At 35.7% G+C, this 20,206-nt stretch overlaps 1 protein-coding gene across 1 annotated transcript in view; it reads right to left on the reverse strand.

Moving 5' to 3' along the window:
* LOC135223702 (uncharacterized) overlaps nucleotides 1-20,206 on the reverse strand; it is a 331,013-nt gene that overhangs the window by 217,236 nt on the left and 93,571 nt on the right. Inside the window, 2 exon segments of the mRNA XM_064262426.1 lie at nucleotides 6,400-6,468; nucleotides 7,473-7,579. Coding sequence (XP_064118496.1) covers nucleotides 6,400-6,468; nucleotides 7,473-7,486 — 83 coding nt within the window. The 5' untranslated portion in view covers nucleotides 7,487-7,579.

Consider the following 20,206-nt stretch of genomic DNA (forward strand, 5'->3'; position numbering starts at 1 on the left):
ACCATATACGTAGTGCGAGTCATTTTCAAAAATTATCTGTACTAAATACTTATAGATTTGATAGTCTTGAGGTACATGTCTCATGTGCCAAAATGCTTGCATAATCTTTTCAGAGGAGATGACTGTGTTAATGTAATACCTTCATAACTGTAGTACCTGCTGTCCAAGTAGTATCTGCAATTCAAGGGGCACCTAACACCTTGATGACATTCATAAGCCTCATGAATAAGCCAGAAAAAAAACCAGCTGTGGCACCCCAATAGTAAGACTAAGAAGGGTTACCCTCTGTAACTGCATACCTACTCTAGCCTGGAGCCTGTCTTCAATAAGTCAGCTTCTGTCAAAAACACCTCCAATCAACTAACTATCCTTGTCTGCAAATCAAGGAAATGGCAAGAATTTTTGTGCAATATGTACTGTCAGTGGTGATCAGGTCACTAGCACAGGATCATATCAACAGCATCAACAGCCATATAGGTCTATGGTAATGGGTAAGTTGGGTATATGAAGGAAAATTAGCCAAAATAATATTGGGATTACCTATCCTACCATTTAAACATAAGCCTTATGTATTGAATCCCTTGTTGCATACCTTTACCATGATCCAAGAAAATGTGCATGGAATCTTTGGTACATTTTGAACCAAAGACTTGACTAATAGTCTTACCGAGCTTCACTGATGTCCCTCACTATCAGGAATATTTCTCTAATACACCTGCAGTACAAGGAAGAGAGCAATATACCTGCAGTACAAGAAAGGGAGCAGCTTTCAGATGGAATGGATTCCACTATATTCCTAATAATAAATTTGCCAAAAATTAAGACCACTGGGCTGCCAATTGCAATGTCATCTACCTGCCAAAACATACGGTCTTTAAGGCAAGAAGAGTTTCATGCATCATGCAAACTTTGTCTAAGATACCATACATATTAATCATTACATGTCAACTTATGAAAAGTCTATAAATCCATTAAAGGGAGTATTTATTGACACACAGTTGATTTAGTTTTTACCCTGGAGAGAGCTACTTCTATCCATGAATGTGGCAGGATCCATAAGTTGTCAGAAAGGATACCATCCACTTTAAACAGATATTCTTCCCTTATAGGATACACTATACAGATCAATGATCTTCCAAAATATCTTTTACTATCCTCCTCTTCCCTTCACATCACAAGCCTAAACCTACAAAATCCTTGAAATTTTAGGTTTAGTAGGCAGTCCCTATTATTAGCAGGGGTTCTGTTCTCGGCAGGGTGCTGATAAGCAACGAACCACCATTAACAGAAACTTGGTGATTTATGTGAAACTTGGTGATTTATGGCGCTTACGGCGCCAATAACCAGTAACGGCGCCTCCTTTAGGTATGCCATGGTGCCATAACTGTAGTATTGGCATCTTGTGGCAACTGATAACCTGAACTCGGCACGTTATGGCGCCATAAATAACCTATTTTATGGTGCTGGACCAGCGCCATAAAACCGGATCACCATTAACCAAGTTCGTTGATAACTGGGGACTGCCTGTATGTATTTACTTCTCCAACTTTTGAATGTATCTATAAAAATTCCTCACTAATCCTGCCTGACCCTTAACAATCTAACCACAACTGCTCATATTCACTTCCTTTTTGTTTATAAACTGCCATGTCCCTAAGTGTAACGCATCATTAATTTGTCCTGTTTAATAAAAGAATATTCTTATTTACCAGTATTCTAAAAATAATGTTCCACTTCATCCATCCTGGTGTTACAATGTTTCTTTACCTCTCTCTCAATGCCAACTTCAAAATGCAGTCTTCCTAAAGATATGAATATTATATGTCCTATTTGGTGGATTCTTCACCACAACATAGTCATCCCCTCCATCACCTAATTAAGTACTATAGTAAAATTCAGGTACAGAAAATCTATTTTTATTTTACACCCCTGAGAGTATCATTTGTGATATTGTTACACTGGATACATAGCACTATACTGAGGTCACCTATATCAACAGTAACCAGCATAGCTTGGTGCCATATTGGTACCTTAACTGTCTTCCCACTGCAGGAGCCCCAAGGTCAAATTCCTATTAGGTCAGTAAATTGTTGATGTAGAACAGGTTTGCCCAGTCTGCCTCCTTAGTTTGATTCTTGGTCCCTCATACTACATCCAGTTGTGGGCCTGTCTCAATAGCTTAAAAATATAAAGAATCAAAAGATTCCTCAATAATCATATTCATTACCCTTAAGCATAAGCACCCTATCATGTAAACACTGAAAAAATTAACAAAATTAAGTCATTTCATGGATTACTAATAAGCCCTGTCTACTTTTGGACTATGATTATTAACAAGGAAACTATCAATAAGCCATTTGGATGACATACTATGCAATAGCGAGTGTATTTGCAATGACGGCATGGTCGTACTAGTAAAGAAAAAAAGGTTAATGCAAATATGTTCAGGGCTGAAGAAAGAAGTCAATAGGAATACCATACAAACCTGTTCTTCTCTTTTTTGGCCAATGTAACAACTTTCCAAAAATTCTTACTAACCATTAATTGAAAATTAGAGTCTTATTCAATATAGTTGCTTTACACATAGTTTGAGATACCTACACAACATATATAGATACTATATATCTATGGCAGAAATGTATTAAGCTATGAATGGAGAGAATTAAGGTGAGCACCTAACCTGAATTCGTAAACCGCTTTGTAAAACCTGATGTCCTTGAACACTACAACAATAACAAAGGCTCACAGCATGCATAAAACCATTAATGACTCTCAAACTTTAGTAGTTGTAAAACTAAATAACTGTGAATGCAAATTGAACTTACTAAGTTTATAGTAAACATTCGGTGCACATAAGCTTCTCTTTAATATTCAAACTTACCTGAAATCACTTTGCCCATTACAAATTTGATTTCTTAGGGTTATCAAAGCCAATCAACAATGAACTTTCAACAAACTAGTTTCTATAAAACTATTCATTCCTAACAGCAAGGGCTAGTGGCTTCTTTACAAGCTATGTATAAATATTTAAATCATGGCACCATCACAGCAGTTAGTAAAGGAAATAAAGTTTAGTTATAATAGCTTTTTTTATAAAAAAAAAAAACCTGTGCAAAAAAACACGCAACTGTATTAATTGTGCAAAAAGGGGATACAGAAGGAGCCAGGAGGTTCAAAATAATACCTAAGCTTAATAGAAGGATTTTATTTTTTCTCTGTTAGAGGAAGAGGGGTTAAAATACACCCTTAAAAGGATTTAGGCAATTACAACCAAGTGCAGCAATTGACAGTGAACTGGGAGGGAGGGATGGGTACTGTATTTAAAGCTTAATGTGGATGAGCGAGTGTGTACATAAAATAAGAAAATGTGCCATCACACTCAAGGAGGAGCCAGTGATATCACAGCAGTGCTCAAACAAAGAGATTACCTTAATACTGCATTTAAAGTCCACCGTACGTTGACCGTCAATCTTTCAACTGTTGAAACACAGAAATCCACAATTACTTACAAAAGACTAAACAAAATTTAGTCATCTTCATTTCTTACTGTGATGAAGTTAACAAGAGGAAGTCATAATATCTATGTTCAACTAAAATAATGGCTTATATCAATATACTATAATGCTTACTAAGAGCCAGGCAATCTGAAAATACCAAGTAGGCACTGCAGCCAAAATATTATTAAAAACACACAGCTTTTGAACAAAGCCCTCTGGCAACAGTAAAGCAACAACAATGTAAAGATAATCCAACACACATCTCATATGCAACGCATTCAAATTAAAAAAAATTATTTTACAAAACGTCCATAAATCTCAAATTGAACTTTCCCTGAGAAAAAATTTTTAGTCCATAACTCCAGTCTCAACTTTCAAATATGTCACAGATAAAACCCTATTATATATTTTCAAATTTGTCACATAAAAAAAAACACTATTACATATATTTCCATACTGAACTTGGGCTGTAATTTAGCAACAACTATTAGTGTTTTATAAATACGAGAGAGAGAGAGAGAGAGAGAGAGAGAGAGAGAGAGAGAGAAACCCTATTGTATATTTTCAAATTTGTCACATATAAAAAAAACCTAATTACATATATTTCCATACTGAACTTGGGCTGTAATTTAGCAACAACTATTAGTGTTTTGCAAATACGAGAGAGAGAGAGAGAGAGAGACCAATTGTCAATATAAAGAATATATTTTTTTCTACATAACCTAAAGATAATCCTTTGAACAGTTCATTAACATTAGCAGTGCTTTAAAATGTACCACAAATTCTGAAATTTCTGGGCAACATCCTTAGTATCTGGAATCAACTTACTGGAAAAATGGCAACATTCAGAATTTCCTTAAAGGTAGCAAACTACATTAGCATCTGGGCCAAGTGTGAAAGGCTGGGTTTTTTGATAAACCTAATTGCTGCTGATTTCCAGAAGTTTTATTTTTCAGATTTTGGAAAAAAATTAATGCATGAATAGAGAATCCAGTAGTTTTATCAACTTATCAATAAGCATGGTGATTTACAGTAACTGTGGACCCAGATTAAGGTTATAAATTACATACCATACTTCTAGTTATAAATCATCTCTAACAACACAACCACGCAACTACTGTTCAATAGATGTGTGTAATTTACTGTTGCCACAGGACCTTGCCTATGACCTGAAGTGTTTTAAATTATAAGGCTTCAAACCCAACTTTTTCTTTAACTATGAAGACAAAGGTATGTACAAACATTATAAGAGAAGCTAAATCCTTTACAATAATCTTACAATTTGTATATAAATAACTACACACTCATTCTATATAAGGTACTTATCACCTCCATAATACCATTTTTTTTCTTACTTCTACATTGTGCCAATAATTTCAAAACATCTCAGTTAAAACTGCCTTCATATTTCTCATAAGAAAATAGTGCATTTAAAAGCAAAGGTAACAAAACTTGAACACATTTGTAAAAATAAGTGTCCATTCAACCTGCATTAGTATATGACCTTAATTGTCATAGTACATCTAATCCTTTAGGAATTAAAGGCAGTGATCATGAGATCTAAACTTTATATTAGTGATGCAAGATTGACTTCAAGTGCATAGTAAATCAACCTTTAATAAATTTCCCTTCACCGTATACGTAGTAACTAGCAAGCACTAAACTTATAATAAATAGCAGACAATCTTCTTAAGCACTTATTCACAATGGTTCTGCTTAAGCTTACCTTTTCTACAGTTTTAAAATTTACTCAGCACCATTAACCTACAAACTTAAGACATCCAACCATGCAGTCAGTAATTTTATCTTATTGTAAACACTTCATTGTAACTAGTGTTACATTTACACGATAACTGGACCAGGGCATACAAACTACTATTGTACATCATGCAAATCTCCAAAGAATTAAATCAAAATGAACTTTCTTAGACACTGCTTAAGATACTGTTTATCATAGACTATCCATCAATGAACCCAAGCCTTATGACAGAAATTAACTTACTGCATATCACGTTACTACTAAAATGGACAATCACATTCAAATATACTAAGATTTACCTAGTTTAATATTTGCAACTAGTAATTAAAAAGAACATTCTAATTTAAATACTACATCTATAATAAAAAAAGTCTGACATCAACAGAAAGTACCAAGCAACATTTGTGAACCTTGTCATGAAGTATCAACAGCATGTTTATGCCTAAACATAGGGCTATATAATACTTCAAGGATCAGCACTCATTTTACAATCCAACAACCAAAATAACATCAAAGAAAAAAAATCAATAAAAACTATACTACTATACTTTATTTACAAGTAAAATCCTGCAATGACTCAAAAATTTACTATGTATGTAGGTATATAGTTCACTCCAGATTCCTTTGCAAGTCTACAATTATAATAAAGAACTGATGGAAACCACGTACAAACAGAAGTGTAGGTTAAGCTAATTACAATATCATTACTGCATATATTATGTTATTCAATTAAAACTATTAAAACCACCACATGCAAGTCAAGGTGCAAAAATTAGAATCCATATGTCTCTATTGAACACATACAAAATGTTTCATGGCCAAGATTATCTAAATGTAGTTCCTTAGACATACACTGGTAAAATATTAGAAAGCATGTGTTTTATCTAGTCAAATTGTCATTCATAAAGGAATAGAAATTACAAGCGCATGCAACATAATGTGTCAAGTAACCAGAATTAAGTATGCAATTATAATTTGTACCAGAAACAAAAGTATGCATGCTTAATCCATCTCATGCATATTGTCAAAATGAAGAACATGCATCAGTGGCCCTATAAATGTTTGCTTAAGGGATGTACAATGAGTGGTTATTAACACATTACAAACTACACATTCATAAGGTGCATGTCCACTATTTTCTACCTTTGTGCTGTTACTTCTGTCCTCTTGACTGTCTGTTCCTGCTTCTGCTCCACCTTCCGATTCACAAGCCTGATCCACAAGCACAAAGAGGGTGATGCACAAAAAAGTTTGTTACTCGATTGTCACAAGACAAAATTCTTGATTAGGTTAACATACCAATAAAATACAAAACAAAATTCAGTTAAATTTCTCAGTATTTAACCAGCTGGTCCACTACAACAGAGTTTAATTTCAAAAGTGAGTTACAATGATTAACTATTGTAATAAAAATGAGGTCTTAGTTTACCTATCCAATACTTTGTTCATCAACATAGGGTAAGTGTACAGTAGACAATAAAACAAAATTGACACCATGGTCTAAAGTTTAATTCATTTCCAGCTCTACAATTTACCTTCAGAAGAGCACTTCCATTCACCTTTAAATGTCATCTACATTAAATCTAGTTTTGTTAAAAATATATTACATACAACACACTTCCTAAAACACAGATTCAACATAAATCAACTTCCCATGGCTGCTAATACCAAGATGGAATTACTAACTTGATTATATCTTTAATCCTTGTCACACAAAAAATATCCTTTGAATGAATATAACACAAAACGTAATGCTTATGAACATCATACCTTCAAACTACAACCTTCGGTCCTAAAGTGACTTGCTAAATATACAGCCAGTGAAAGATTTATTTTAAAAATCTTGGTTTATATTTGCATTACACAAATGAAGAAATACAACACTCTCCAGAGAGATTAAATAAAGACAATTTATGGAAATAATGAAGATAACAAAAGCTACTGAAGTGTTCTTCTACTACCATCATAAGGATGGCATACAAGCAGCCACCTTCATAAATAAACAAATAGCAAATCATATATGAACAAGAAGTTAACTACTAAATAAGAAAAATATGGTCTACCTCTTAAGAAAATTCACAAAAACCAAACACTTTAAAAGTGGAATGAAATATATGGTTTATCTTTCAGAAATTTACAAAAACCAAACACTTTTAAAACTGAAGAGCAAACCAATGATAATACAAGTGGGAGCACCTATAAGAAATTGTACTTACAAGGTATCTGTCATGTTGAGAGTTGACGGCAACGGGATTTCTACACGAAACTTGATTCTTAGAGGCAACGGGTCTGCTGCTGTCGTCAAAAAAGCTGCGCCATTAACCTGTAAACAAGAAATTTCATGTAAATAGTAATCGAGAACATCATATTTCCAAATGGCGAATATGAAACGCTGAAAACCCCGCACTATCAAAGAACAGATGGCTACTTTTCCATTTATGTGACTATATCTTTTCTATAAGAAACTGACAATTTTTCAAAATATAAAATGCTGTTGTTTGTGTTTACTACAAAGATCTACTCCAATAAAAAAAAAAAATTCACACGAAAAAAACCACATAAGTAGAAGAACTGGATAGTGCATTAAGGCACAGATAACAAACACATCTGTACGACTGAACTGTAAATATTAGACGCTGCCACCTAAAAACTGCACCATGAATAATGTTTCCGAATCATTTATTCCCAATGTGATATGGTTCGAGTTACACCAGTGTAAAAGTACTGCTAATTGCTACACATTACTTAATTGTATTAACGCAACTACGAAAACACATTCTTTGAAAAAATGTATCATAGACCAACAACAAAAATATTAGGCTAAAAACCAAACACCCATTATTGCTAACACTGTATTCTCCCATGTATTCATCCAAACCGATCGAAAGATAAATGAAAATTCTGAGCACACAAGGAGCTAATTATTCTAACACAAGAATAAAGGATTAAACCCCGAATCACAACCTATATAAAAGCATAAAGAGCACCGGCAACTATACGCAGCGGATAACAGAGCACTGAAATTGATCTCCATCCTAACACAATCATGTTTTCTGGTCATTCGGAAGCTTTGTGGACGTTTATACCCTTGTGTACATTGTACAGAGACACGAGAGGGACTAACGGAAAAGCATAAATTGCTTCCTAATCCTAAAAATGACTGTGTTATTTCCAACACTGGCAGGAAAAAACGAGAGAGAGAGAGAGAGAGAGAGACTGCCAAATTGCGTCTCCATTTAGAAACGATAAAAATAGAAACTTAAAACATGACGTGGTAGACAAAAGTTTATATACTTGACGCGGTAGAAAAAAAAAGGTTGATATATTTGCTGTATGCTAATAACCGAGAGCTAGTATTGCTGGGGTTATGAACGTACAGTCATACTACATCAACTTCCTAAAAAAGACCGCGGTTATTCCCATCGCCGAAATGGGGGAGAGAGAGAGAGAGAGAGAGAGAGAGAGAGAGAGAGAGAGAGAGAGAGAGAGACAAGTGGGGTTATTTCTGCGTCCTTTTGAATGGCAGAAAGCTCGTCATTTAATCATTCACCAACAAAAAAAGTAAGAATCGTATTTCCACACCATTAGGTTTCGGCATAGTAATGCTAACCATGATGACAGACCGTAAAATAATTAAAATAATTATGATGACGCAAATGTGTGATGGCTATCTGTTCGACAGTTATTTTAATAAATTATTGATTGACTGCTTTAATTAATAATGTGTTCTTATAGAAATTATGATTTAGTTAAACGCAGATCAAAGATTCTGATTGCCACGTTGTGTGAATGAACATTTAAGAGTCGTGAATATCCAATGGAGTTACAGAAACTCTACGGGAGTAGCATTTTATCTTTTACCTCCAGCTGTAACGTGTTCCCGATAACCATCTGTCAGAATGGAGTTTAAGTTTTTTTTTTATTATTAACATGCTCTTGCTGAGCCATTTGATTCAATCTATGCATTCCTTTTCTGTCACGTGTTAAATGTACTATATATTCCACACTTGCAGTCATCTGAAATAAAATCATGGCACTCTTTCATATTCGTTAGCTTTAAATCCATTTGCCACCATCCCCTAACAATTCTTTAGAAACACGAACATTATAGAGAGAACAGCTGCTAATGTATTTCTGTTGAAGTCCGTAACAGGAGAACCACTTTAAATACTATACTATAAACATTTCTATGAATATCCAAGCGAGTGATAACGACTGAACTAAGGTAATTTGACACATGTTGGTACCTCGTTTCTATCAGATAAAATTTAAATGTCTTTCCTACATCTCATCTTTCTCTCAAAACATTTGCGTCTCTTCCCGTCGACATCATTCATTCATTACCACCCCGGGCACCCTTGTTCGCCACCTTTAACCTCAAAGCATCTATTTTTATTCCGTCGCTGGGAAAAGGGACCTTCCCTTCCCTTCATATCCTTTTCCTCCTCCCGCAACCCCACGAACGTGACAATGCAACCAAACGCCTCATGCCGGAAGTGAGCTCCTTTTCTTCGCGCCATTCGTCAGTCAAAAGGATCACTCTCGCTGCCCATCACGATTATGGAAATCACTTCCATTTCGATGCAATACAAATGGCCGCGACGCCGCCAAAACACGAGAGCAAGCGCATGACCGCAAAACACCTCGGCCTGTCGCTCTGGAACATCTCTGACCTAAAATACTAAGTTCATGACTCGCAATATTATTCCGGATTTTGGAGAGCTGCCAAGACTGTCTAATTACTGCCCATCAACGATATGATTGCCTAATATTCTAACTACTTTCATGAAAATCATATTGCAAAATATAAACAAGAAAATGATGTACAGTTGCACTCGCCGATTTCTCGATGAACCTAAGAACTTTCGCGCAGAATGACATAGTCGTTATGGGGAAGTGTTTTTCGGGGGAGGAGGTAGCTGGACGAATAGAAAGAAGATAATTTTGTTGCGGGAACTTCTACCTTGAAGTTTCATATAAAATAACAGATCTCCGCTTGCAAAAATGATTACAGCGGTATACAGGAAAATGCATTTGCACCCATCAAATCGTTTAGCGCTTTAGCTAAAAGGTTCATCCGGTTTTTGCGGCGGACCTACTTCGAACATGGGAAACAATAATAAATACGATAAAATCGATGGATCCCTCTTCCACTGAATAAAAACAAAATCGGTGTCTTTGTAATAAAACAAATAAGTAGCATCTGTGTATAAGTCGAAACTTACTCTACATTATTGTATTGTGCTGAAGAGGAGTGGACACTAAGAGTAAGTCGGAAAGGGAGACCTTTTATACTAAGTAAAAGGGTGGAAAAAAATTAAGTCACTAAGTCCCATTGGTTTTGCTGCAAGAAATTTTCTTTCCCTTAAAGCCTAGATATAAGTATTGTGCCAGCATCCTGTTATCTCGATTTGTCGTTTATATTAACGGACTGAATATCATAGATCGTACTAATCCCAGCTACTGAGTGCGGCTAGAAGGAATACTAATGCATTCATTTCCAGGTTATCCCTTCTTTTTTTCATGTAATATTACAAAACTATAACTTGGTCTTTTCATTTCCTGACTAAAATAATGTCGTTGCATGGAGGTAGCCAGGGTGAAAAAGAAAAATATTCAGATATATAAAAAAAAATCAACTGAGACACTGCAATCATCGTACTTCTCTTAATAAAATTAACCGCAAAGATAACTCATCAGAGTTTAAACTATACTCAAGGGAAACTATTAAGAACATTTTTCAACATAACTTTTGTCCTCGCCCCACATTAACCGACTAGGTCTTGGTTACATCCCTATTTATCTATTGGCGTGATTTCAAATTACTGGGCGAAGACTACGGTCACAGGACTATCCGGTTCAATTATGTCATTTCTTTGGACTACTGAATTTGAAATCATCTCACCTCTCCTGTTCAAGATTCCAATATCCTTGTATACTTTAATAAGTCCGGTAAAATTTTTCTTAGATCGCTTCATTTTTCATTAGTCTTAACCTCCTGAAAAATTGACTTTATTCCATTTCACCTACAATGCATTATCAAAGCCAAGCCATCGGTGTTTTTGGAGATTGGTTTAAGCCGACATGGGTACGGTTTGGGTTTGTCAAAATTTATCTAAAAACAGATATAATGACGACGTTGTCAGCATACTCTTAAACGAGTATACACACCGGATGTTTACTACTTTCTGAAAATAATGGCCGCATTTAAAGGTTTTCTTTAGCACAAGTAGGAGTTAAATGTTATTCAGGCTAATGCTGATTAAATCATCCAACTGCCATTACTGAGTAGTGGAAGTGGTAAGACAGCTACAATGTACATACCACCTAACATACGCACATAATTGTGAAAAAGATCTAGTGCAAGGATATCTCAATCAAGGAACACAGCATGCTAGAATAAGCAGAACTTCTCCACTCTGCAGAGTTGGTCTTCTAGATTATTTAAAAGGAATTCAGGAAACCACAGTCGGCGTCCATCAAAAATACTTTATTTCCCCACCCACGCAGTGTGGGAAAATAGCGTCGTAGTTGAATCTTTTGAATATCATACTAATCTGTAGGGCACCAAAAACAACTTGCACAGTTGTGGGACAGGGAGTTCCTTTTATTAGCCATAATTTCTGCATCTGTGATAAGAGCACGGCAAAGCTGTCAAAGGATAAGTAACAGATCTTGCTTCACATTACAAGACAAAGAACTCGGGGGGAAAATGCCACCTGGAAAATTGTAAACGACAATATCAGAATTTCACAGCATAATTTCACAACAAAGCGACTCTAAAGATTTGACGATGAGGTTTAGACATGTACCATTGAAGTAACCCTTAATTACAATCTCGTCCAGTATATTTGAACATTTACGTATTATCATCATAACTATTATATAAAGATTATCTACCAACAATACAAACAGCTTCCTACGGCGTCCTTCCTCCAGGCAAGATACTAAATTTACCCACTGAGTAATATCCACTTCGACGAAAGACCTAAACATTACCCTTCACATAAAGGAACGGAATGAAGCACGGTCTGACACTATTAATATCAGCTCTAATGACAGCCTTGGGAAGGATCAATGAACCACAAGTCTTGATCACAACAGGACCTAAATCAATTTTAGTGACAGAGACAAACACTGAGCAAAGCTTCCAGTCAACTTAAGTGACAATTAACCCGACCATTTGACAGAAATTCCATGCAACATGCAAACACCATATTAAGTCTCAGAAAACATATTTATAAATGCATCTAATTATCGCTGCTTCAGCACATGTTTCTGCCAACCTTATCGAAAGCTTGTATTTGGGGAAGGCTCACGGCACTATATAGACGACAAAATAGCAAATATCTGCTACATGTCATGTCTAATATGTGTATGAATCCAAAGCAATTTTGACAATGTTCATCTGTCCATCAACTTCATAAGCTTGCAAATAATACATCGGATAAACCGATTTATCGAGCACCTGCAATTCAAATGGAATATTACTTAAAATTAACGCATCACTTTCAAACCCGCACATACAAGATACACTCTGCCAAAATAAGTTCTAAACATCTTTTCAAAATCCTATGCCTGAGATAGGTAAATGGGGTCACGTCTGTGATGACGTTTCTACCTACAATGATACGGTTATGTTAAATGCCTCAGCTCTTTTGCTCTAATACTGTCAGAATATTGTTCTCATGTCTGGATAACGATCGCTAAACAGGACCTTCACCTTTCAAACTACTCTGTCCGGAGTGAAGGCTCCCCTCAGTGTCACAGAGTAGCGATGCCAATTACGACCGAAGACCATCTGGCCTTCTTCCACAGGCACTCTTCCAACAGCGAAATATGATCTTGACGAGAGTGCCTGCGTCATAATCCACAGCTACCAGAGGCCATTCATTCCCTTTTCTATAACACTGTGAAACAGGCACCCTTGACTATAGTGTGAAACAGGCGCCCTTGGCTATGCTATGAATGTTGAGGTTCGTTCAATTTGAAAAAGGGTTCAATGCCATTTGTTAGTTCCTTGCACCGCTGCTTGTTTATATACGTTAGTTAACTGCTTATTCATTTGTTATCTTCGCATTTTTTTTATACAAATTAGCATTCTATTCTTTATAAGTTAAGATTGCACGCTGCTATTTTTTGGGTGGCTTCCATATTTTTATCATTATTATTATTATTAATTATTATTATTAATTTTTATTATTATTTTATTATTATTATTATTGATTATTATTCATTATTATATTATTATTATTATTCTTATTTAATTATTAATTATTAATTATTAATTATTATTATTATTATTATTATTATTATTATTATTATCAATAATAATAATAATAATAATAATAATAATAATAATAATAATTTCCCCAAAAGGCCGGCCAACAAGCTTCGTTGAAATTGTAATACTAAAAAGAAACCAGCTGCGATGAAGCCATAATAATGCTGAGCAAAAATAAATTGCATTGTGTGACGTACGCTCCACTTAAGGGATCGTTACAACGAAGACACACGCGAATACGAGATAAACAATAACATAAGGACATCAGCAAGAAACAAAAAGCTGTTCGCCTCTTGAAATTGTGGAAATTCATTGGCAGGAGTTTTGCCCTTACGCTATAACGCTATAACTTCAAACCCTTTGCCGTCGATCACGCCAAATACTGTACTCAAATTTCTGCTCGGGTCTCCTTGAGGCTACAGTACGGCCATGGCCCTCCAAATGACGTGTCCAATGTCTTCGTAGAAGATCCGTGTCCTTAATAATCACTCGATTTAAAAAGACTCTCAACCCAACACCTCACCTCACATGACCATCACTATAACATGACTTATAACACGTCCAAGTACTTATTTTTTTATTTTGATTAATCTAGTTTTAAACTGATCTTCTCTTCTTTTCTTGTCTCTTCTTTACAGCTGCCAACTTAGATCAAGGAAAATTAAAGTTTTGGCTAAGGATGAAAATGGTACAAACTAGAAAAAACATTCAACTCTCCCGCCCAAGCCCACCCCATCTCTCTCTCTCTCTCTCTCTCTCTCTCTCTCTCTCTCTCTCTCTCTCTCTCTCGTAACAGAAATCTTTCTTCGCTACGTTTCTCACTTCAACCTCAAGTCATAGCACCGAAACTGTTCTACATTAGTTATTTAACTTCTAAGTCTTTCCTCGTGACAGTTATTTTTGTATTTCACCGCCATCCAAGACTTTTCACCCATACATATCTGAGAGAATGCAATTTTTTCATGGCTTACCAAAATTCAATTTCAGCTTCAAGAGTGACAAAGTTAAGTGCGGTAACAATCGACTCAGTTTCAGATAGCAAGCAGAGTTGCCACCCCATAGCCATAGGCATAAGCAAATTGTTCGGACATTTTTTTATTTGTGTCGCGTCACCTTCTTCAATTTTATAGTCGGTTACATTTCATCTGTCCACTCACGGGTAAAGATGTGGCACATACAAATGTGACTGCGTGACAGTCAACGTTTCCGATACCGATGGTTTATTGTGATAAATATCAAACTATTTCTCAAATAAAGAAGTTGAGAATGTTTCTTCAGACACAGAAACTCGTAGAGTTGTATTCATAATATACCGACACACGCACACGGAAGACGAGACTGTGTCAAACAATCTAACAATCTACTCAAATCAAATACAAACGAACGATGAGCTTTCAGTTATTTTTATCTCAATAGTATACCCCAGACCACACATAGACCTATGCTCAAAAACTGTTTAAATCAACAGATTTTCTAACCATTCAAACTATATTCTATGGACAGTTTCATTGTATGTATATAAAAAATCTTATGATACCAAAGTAATATCCACGTCCGTAAATTGGAAAATAACCTTTAATACTTAATGCTGTTCACAGTTAAGACTTTATTCGAACAACAACAACAACAACAACAACAACAACAATAATAACGTTCATCCATAAATATTCGAGACAGGAAAAAAAAAGGTCAAGGCAAAAGCGCAATAACAATGGACTTTTCTCTAGCAAATTTTCCCCGACCTAAAGCCCCACCTGTCTCTCTCATACTACTTGCAAAAGAGCTTGCAACAAAATCATTAATAATACGCTGCAAGATGAAGATTCCTTAATATCAGGCAATACAACGGCTGCGACCAGGAGCGAATGCATCTCGTGCCTTGTAATCTAGCAGAAAGACGTTATTTTCCATGCAAAGTGCAAGCCACATATCCAAAAGGAAGTTTATTAATTTCAGCATTGTAAAACAAAGAATATATCAGATTTCTAACATCATACTCCTCTATACTGGTAAAACATCAACTCTTCAGGGCTATTCAAGCTTTCCAACAGCTACCTTTTTATATCTACCCCTGTTTTAACTCGCGAATAAATAATTATGCTTTTTATGACTACCTTGTACTTTTGAACCAGCAACACGTGTGTACCCCGTAATATTATTTGTTCATAACGCAAGGAAAGTGTTAGTTGTTCATTCGGCGGAGTTTGAGTTACGGACACACCCAGGGGAACTGCACTGACATCCGGGGCAAAGAGAAATTTAAGTTTCAAATTATACACACTCACAACTGAAATTATGCCCAACAAGCAGAAAAGATACTACAAGAAGAATTATGCCAATGTGAGGAAATTATACCAGTTGTATTGTAGATACTTTTCATAACAGCTTGAGTAAGGATTGAAAGCAAAGAAGAAATAATTACAACCCTAAAACCAAAAATGGGAAATGAATGGGTGGGTTCTGAGATAATCTTCAAGAAGTCACACCCAAAAAGAGACAAGACATAAGACGATAAAAATCAAACCTTAAAACGGGCAACATTATCCAAAAAACTTATAAAATTGAGAACAAAGACCCCATTTTGTCAAAGTTAAAACAAAAGGCAATAGAGACTGTGAGATCATCAGTACTTTGCAGTTTGCACAGTCCCGTTCACAGCTATCAGACAGAAAGGTTGAAGAAGTCATGTTTATAATGAGTTATATAAATGATAACCAGCAAGCTTTCAAGTTAACAGGAGGCGTCTTTGGATAAAGAAATGTTGACAGAAAAGACAATTCATCGAAGTACCTCATACTCAGAAGTAATGACAGTCTGCACACAAGCACTGACACCCCAAGGATGTATATAATCTTTGAATTGGGATGGAAAGATTCCAAGGGTTCCAGAGGGCTTGAGGGACGGGTGCAGGTGGGTGAATCATCTACTAGACTAAAGACATCAAGTGGCAAGAAATGGCTATTTGGCAGCTATAGCTGCAGAGCCGTAGTTCTGCTTCTTACTTTTTTGTACTATCAACAGCCTCACAGTTCAAATGTTTAAGAAATTAAATAAAATATATATTTTATATAATATATATATATAGATATATATATAAATAAAAAGGTTTTTTGCCACGAAGGAAAAAATGAAAAAACAAGCGAGATAGCCAAGTACTTTCGGTCCTGTTCGGACCCTTTACTGAGGCAAACAGTTTACCTCAGTAAAGGGTCCGAACAGGACCGAAAGTACTTGGCTATCTCGCTTTTTCATTTTTTCTTCGTGGCAAAAAAACCTTTATTTATACATAGCGATCACGTTTTTTATTATACTTCGTGATCAATTTTATTTATATATATATATATATATATATATATATATATATATATATATATATATACACACACACACGAGTTAATATGCCGTACCTCCGTTTGAAGACAACTAATTCAAAAATAAAATAAACGTGGAATGGAATAAGGGAAGCACTGAAAAGACCATTCAAGATAATTTAAGAGTGAAACAAGTTACGCCGGACACTTAAGAACAAATTAAAATCTACAGTACTAGAAACATGCGTAAATCTGCCAAACAGTGACAAGATAATTGGAAACAGAAGCTTCTCTCTCTCTCTCTCTCTCTCTCTCTCTCTCTCTCTCTCTCTCTCTCTCTCTCTCTCTCTCTCTCTCTCTCTAAGATAGATTTTTGGACATCTCAATGAATGTATGTGTGTGTGTGTGTTAAAATAAAATTTGGTACATTATTTCAAGAAACCAAACTTTTTAGAGAACCAAAATCATGAGTAAGGGTGATCGATAGTTTTAAATACTATGTTTGAAGCAATTTTATAATGCATCTTAATAGCGCTCTACGGACTGTTCTGTGAGCAAGAACCCGTGCTGGCATAAGGCCATCTTAATCTCAAGCAACATAATAGCGCATAAATGGAAAGATGACTGCTACCTACAGAGTTCATTACAGCAAATTAAAGTCTAACAAAAAAAAAGGCAAGGCGTATCAATTCGAAATATATAACCGAAAATAAGGAGAGAGAGAGGAGAGAGAGAGAGAGAGAGAGAGAGAGAGAGAGAGAGAGAGAGAGAGAGAATTTCGACGAGGTCTTCCATTTTTAAGAAAACAAAGTTATGACGGAGCACTGATCGACAACTTCTGCTATTTCTTTACAATATATTTTTAACGAAGTAATGACTGCGCACATTAGTTAGGAAGCCCACCCCCACCCCACTTCTACCCTCTCTCTCCTTTCTCCCGCGCCTTCCTCTACCGCCCCATCATTTCAGTTGCCTCACCACCGACTACACAAATTCACACGGCTAAGGTCAATATATAGCTACACAATGGGCTCAAGGTACTATGCCCAGATAGGTATCTCCTTTGTCAAGCCTCAAGCACCAGGCTTTTCGCTTTTCGGGCGGCCATGTTACTTTTCAAGCCAAGACAAAGAAGCCTGCAGGACCCACTCAAATGCAAGTGGTTCCTGCCTGCAGGCAGCTCTTGCCTAAAGGCTACATGTCAAAACCTCATCATGAGCAAGTGACAGTCTCTATTGACACAACCACCCTACAACCAAGCTTCTTACGTGGCGAAAATTCTTTTTGGAGGGAAACAACTGTATCTTACGAAACCTTTCATATCTGACACATTCCAATACTCTTGATGTAAGATTTCTGCGTGTAGTGGGATGTCCATTCAGGTATATAAACAAAAGTTTGCGCCATCAGAATAACATGTAATAGCATTATACCAAGCTAAATAACCAACAAGAGCAGAGGAAAAATTCCTGAATGGTATAACTTCCCATCTTAGGATGCGTTCATTATAACAACGTGAGGAGAAGTTGCGGCGAGCCTCAGAATGCTGCCGATATATTGCCCTTAGGTAGAACCGCGGACAACCTTGACTCAAATTCAGAGGCGCCAAGTCACGCTTCGGCTCAGTACAGAGTGCATTCCGAGATGCCGCAAATAACAACGTTTCAACATTCGGAACAATCATCACTCAAAAAACCTACCTCGAACACGAACGGTCGACTACAAGTAAAATATCTACACACAGGAAATAACTATATACCAAACTCTGTAGCATTTCAGTTAAAAAATCAACACGCTTGTTCACGGCTGCACGATCATGATATACAAATTACAAGTCTGGAAAAAAAGTCTCTACGTAATGATTTAAGCATAAGAGCCAGTGTAAGGCTAAAGGGATTTACTCTAGAAAAAAAAGCTAGGCCCATTTGTAAAAATCCTTCTTTATTAGCAAGCCAGGAACATTATTCATTTGCAGCTATTCTGAATAACGGCTGCATTCATTCATTTGGAGGACGTTATCGACAACTCAGAAACAGTAAAACAAGACTTATGAGAGAGAGAGAGAGAGAGAGAGAGAGAGAGAGAGAGAAGAGAGAGAGAGAGAGAGAGAGAGAGAGAGAGAGAGAGAGAGAGAGAGAGCGAGCTTATAACAAGAAAATGTTCATTATTTCCATCAAGAGTATCTGTTCCTCTGTCTTGGCTTCAAGTAAGAATGATCCCTTACAATAAAAATAATCCATATGCAATTTGAAAGGTTAAAACTAATTAAAAAGAGAAATTTGAAAAAAATAGCAGAATTTCCAGTTAGTAATTATCAAACATATAATAACCCTTGACCACTTAAAGTACATCTTCTTTGGCATTTCAAGAGTTTGATAAGAAAGTTGGTTTTCAGTCCTTATTTTACGTGGGATATAAATATGTGTATATATATGAATATTATATATATACATTACATTATATAATAATATATATATATATATTATTATAATATATATAATATATAATAGGTATATATAAACACACACAGTGTGTGTAAAGAAAGATGTGACTCGTCAATCGCCTAAGTAAAAGTACAAAACACCCAATGATTAGGTAAAGAACATCTGATACCACAAGCAAGGGAAAAAAAGTAACATAGTGACTGTGCGCTATGTAAATTTACATGGCAATTTTCATGCACGTACAAGACATTCTGCATGAACGTGTGTGTGTGGGGGGGAGGGGATTCTCCCATGCTCATTATAAAACTGCAAGATACAAGTACATTCTGGCTTAACGCCCTTGCCGACCTGGAAACTTGGAAAAGTGTCCCCCAAAATTTAGCTATTTAGGTTGTTTAAAATCCGCAAGCGTTTCGTACTGGGTGACAGAGTTAATTATCTTTAACGTTGAATTACTTGAAAGATCAATTACGAGAGAGAGAGAGAGAGAGAGAGAGAGAGAGAGAGAGAGATAACCTCCAAACAACTAATTACTGTACTTCCGGTCGTTCTGTATGAAAGTTTGAAACTTCACTACACATTATTCGTCATATATATCTATATATATATATATATATATATATTATAGTATATATATAGAACCTGTCGCATAGGCTGGACCTATTTTCAAAAGTTCAGTATGAAGCGAAGGCATAAAAACTAATCTACTATGATATTCAGGCCTCTGTAACACGGTTTTTTCGCAATAACTTTTTATCTATGCATTTCATAAATATAACGCTTATTCAGAATACATATTATCAACACATAAATTTTTGAGTGTATTCTGCACTACGTAGGTTGAATAAATTTGGTACTTATAATGTAAAAGTGACCTTTTTGTTTCGAACGCACTCGTTACGTAACTTATG

This window comes from Macrobrachium nipponense, chromosome 20 (assembly GCF_015104395.2).
Source record: "Macrobrachium nipponense isolate FS-2020 chromosome 20, ASM1510439v2, whole genome shotgun sequence".
Lineage (NCBI taxonomy): Eukaryota > Metazoa > Arthropoda > Malacostraca > Decapoda > Palaemonidae > Macrobrachium > Macrobrachium nipponense.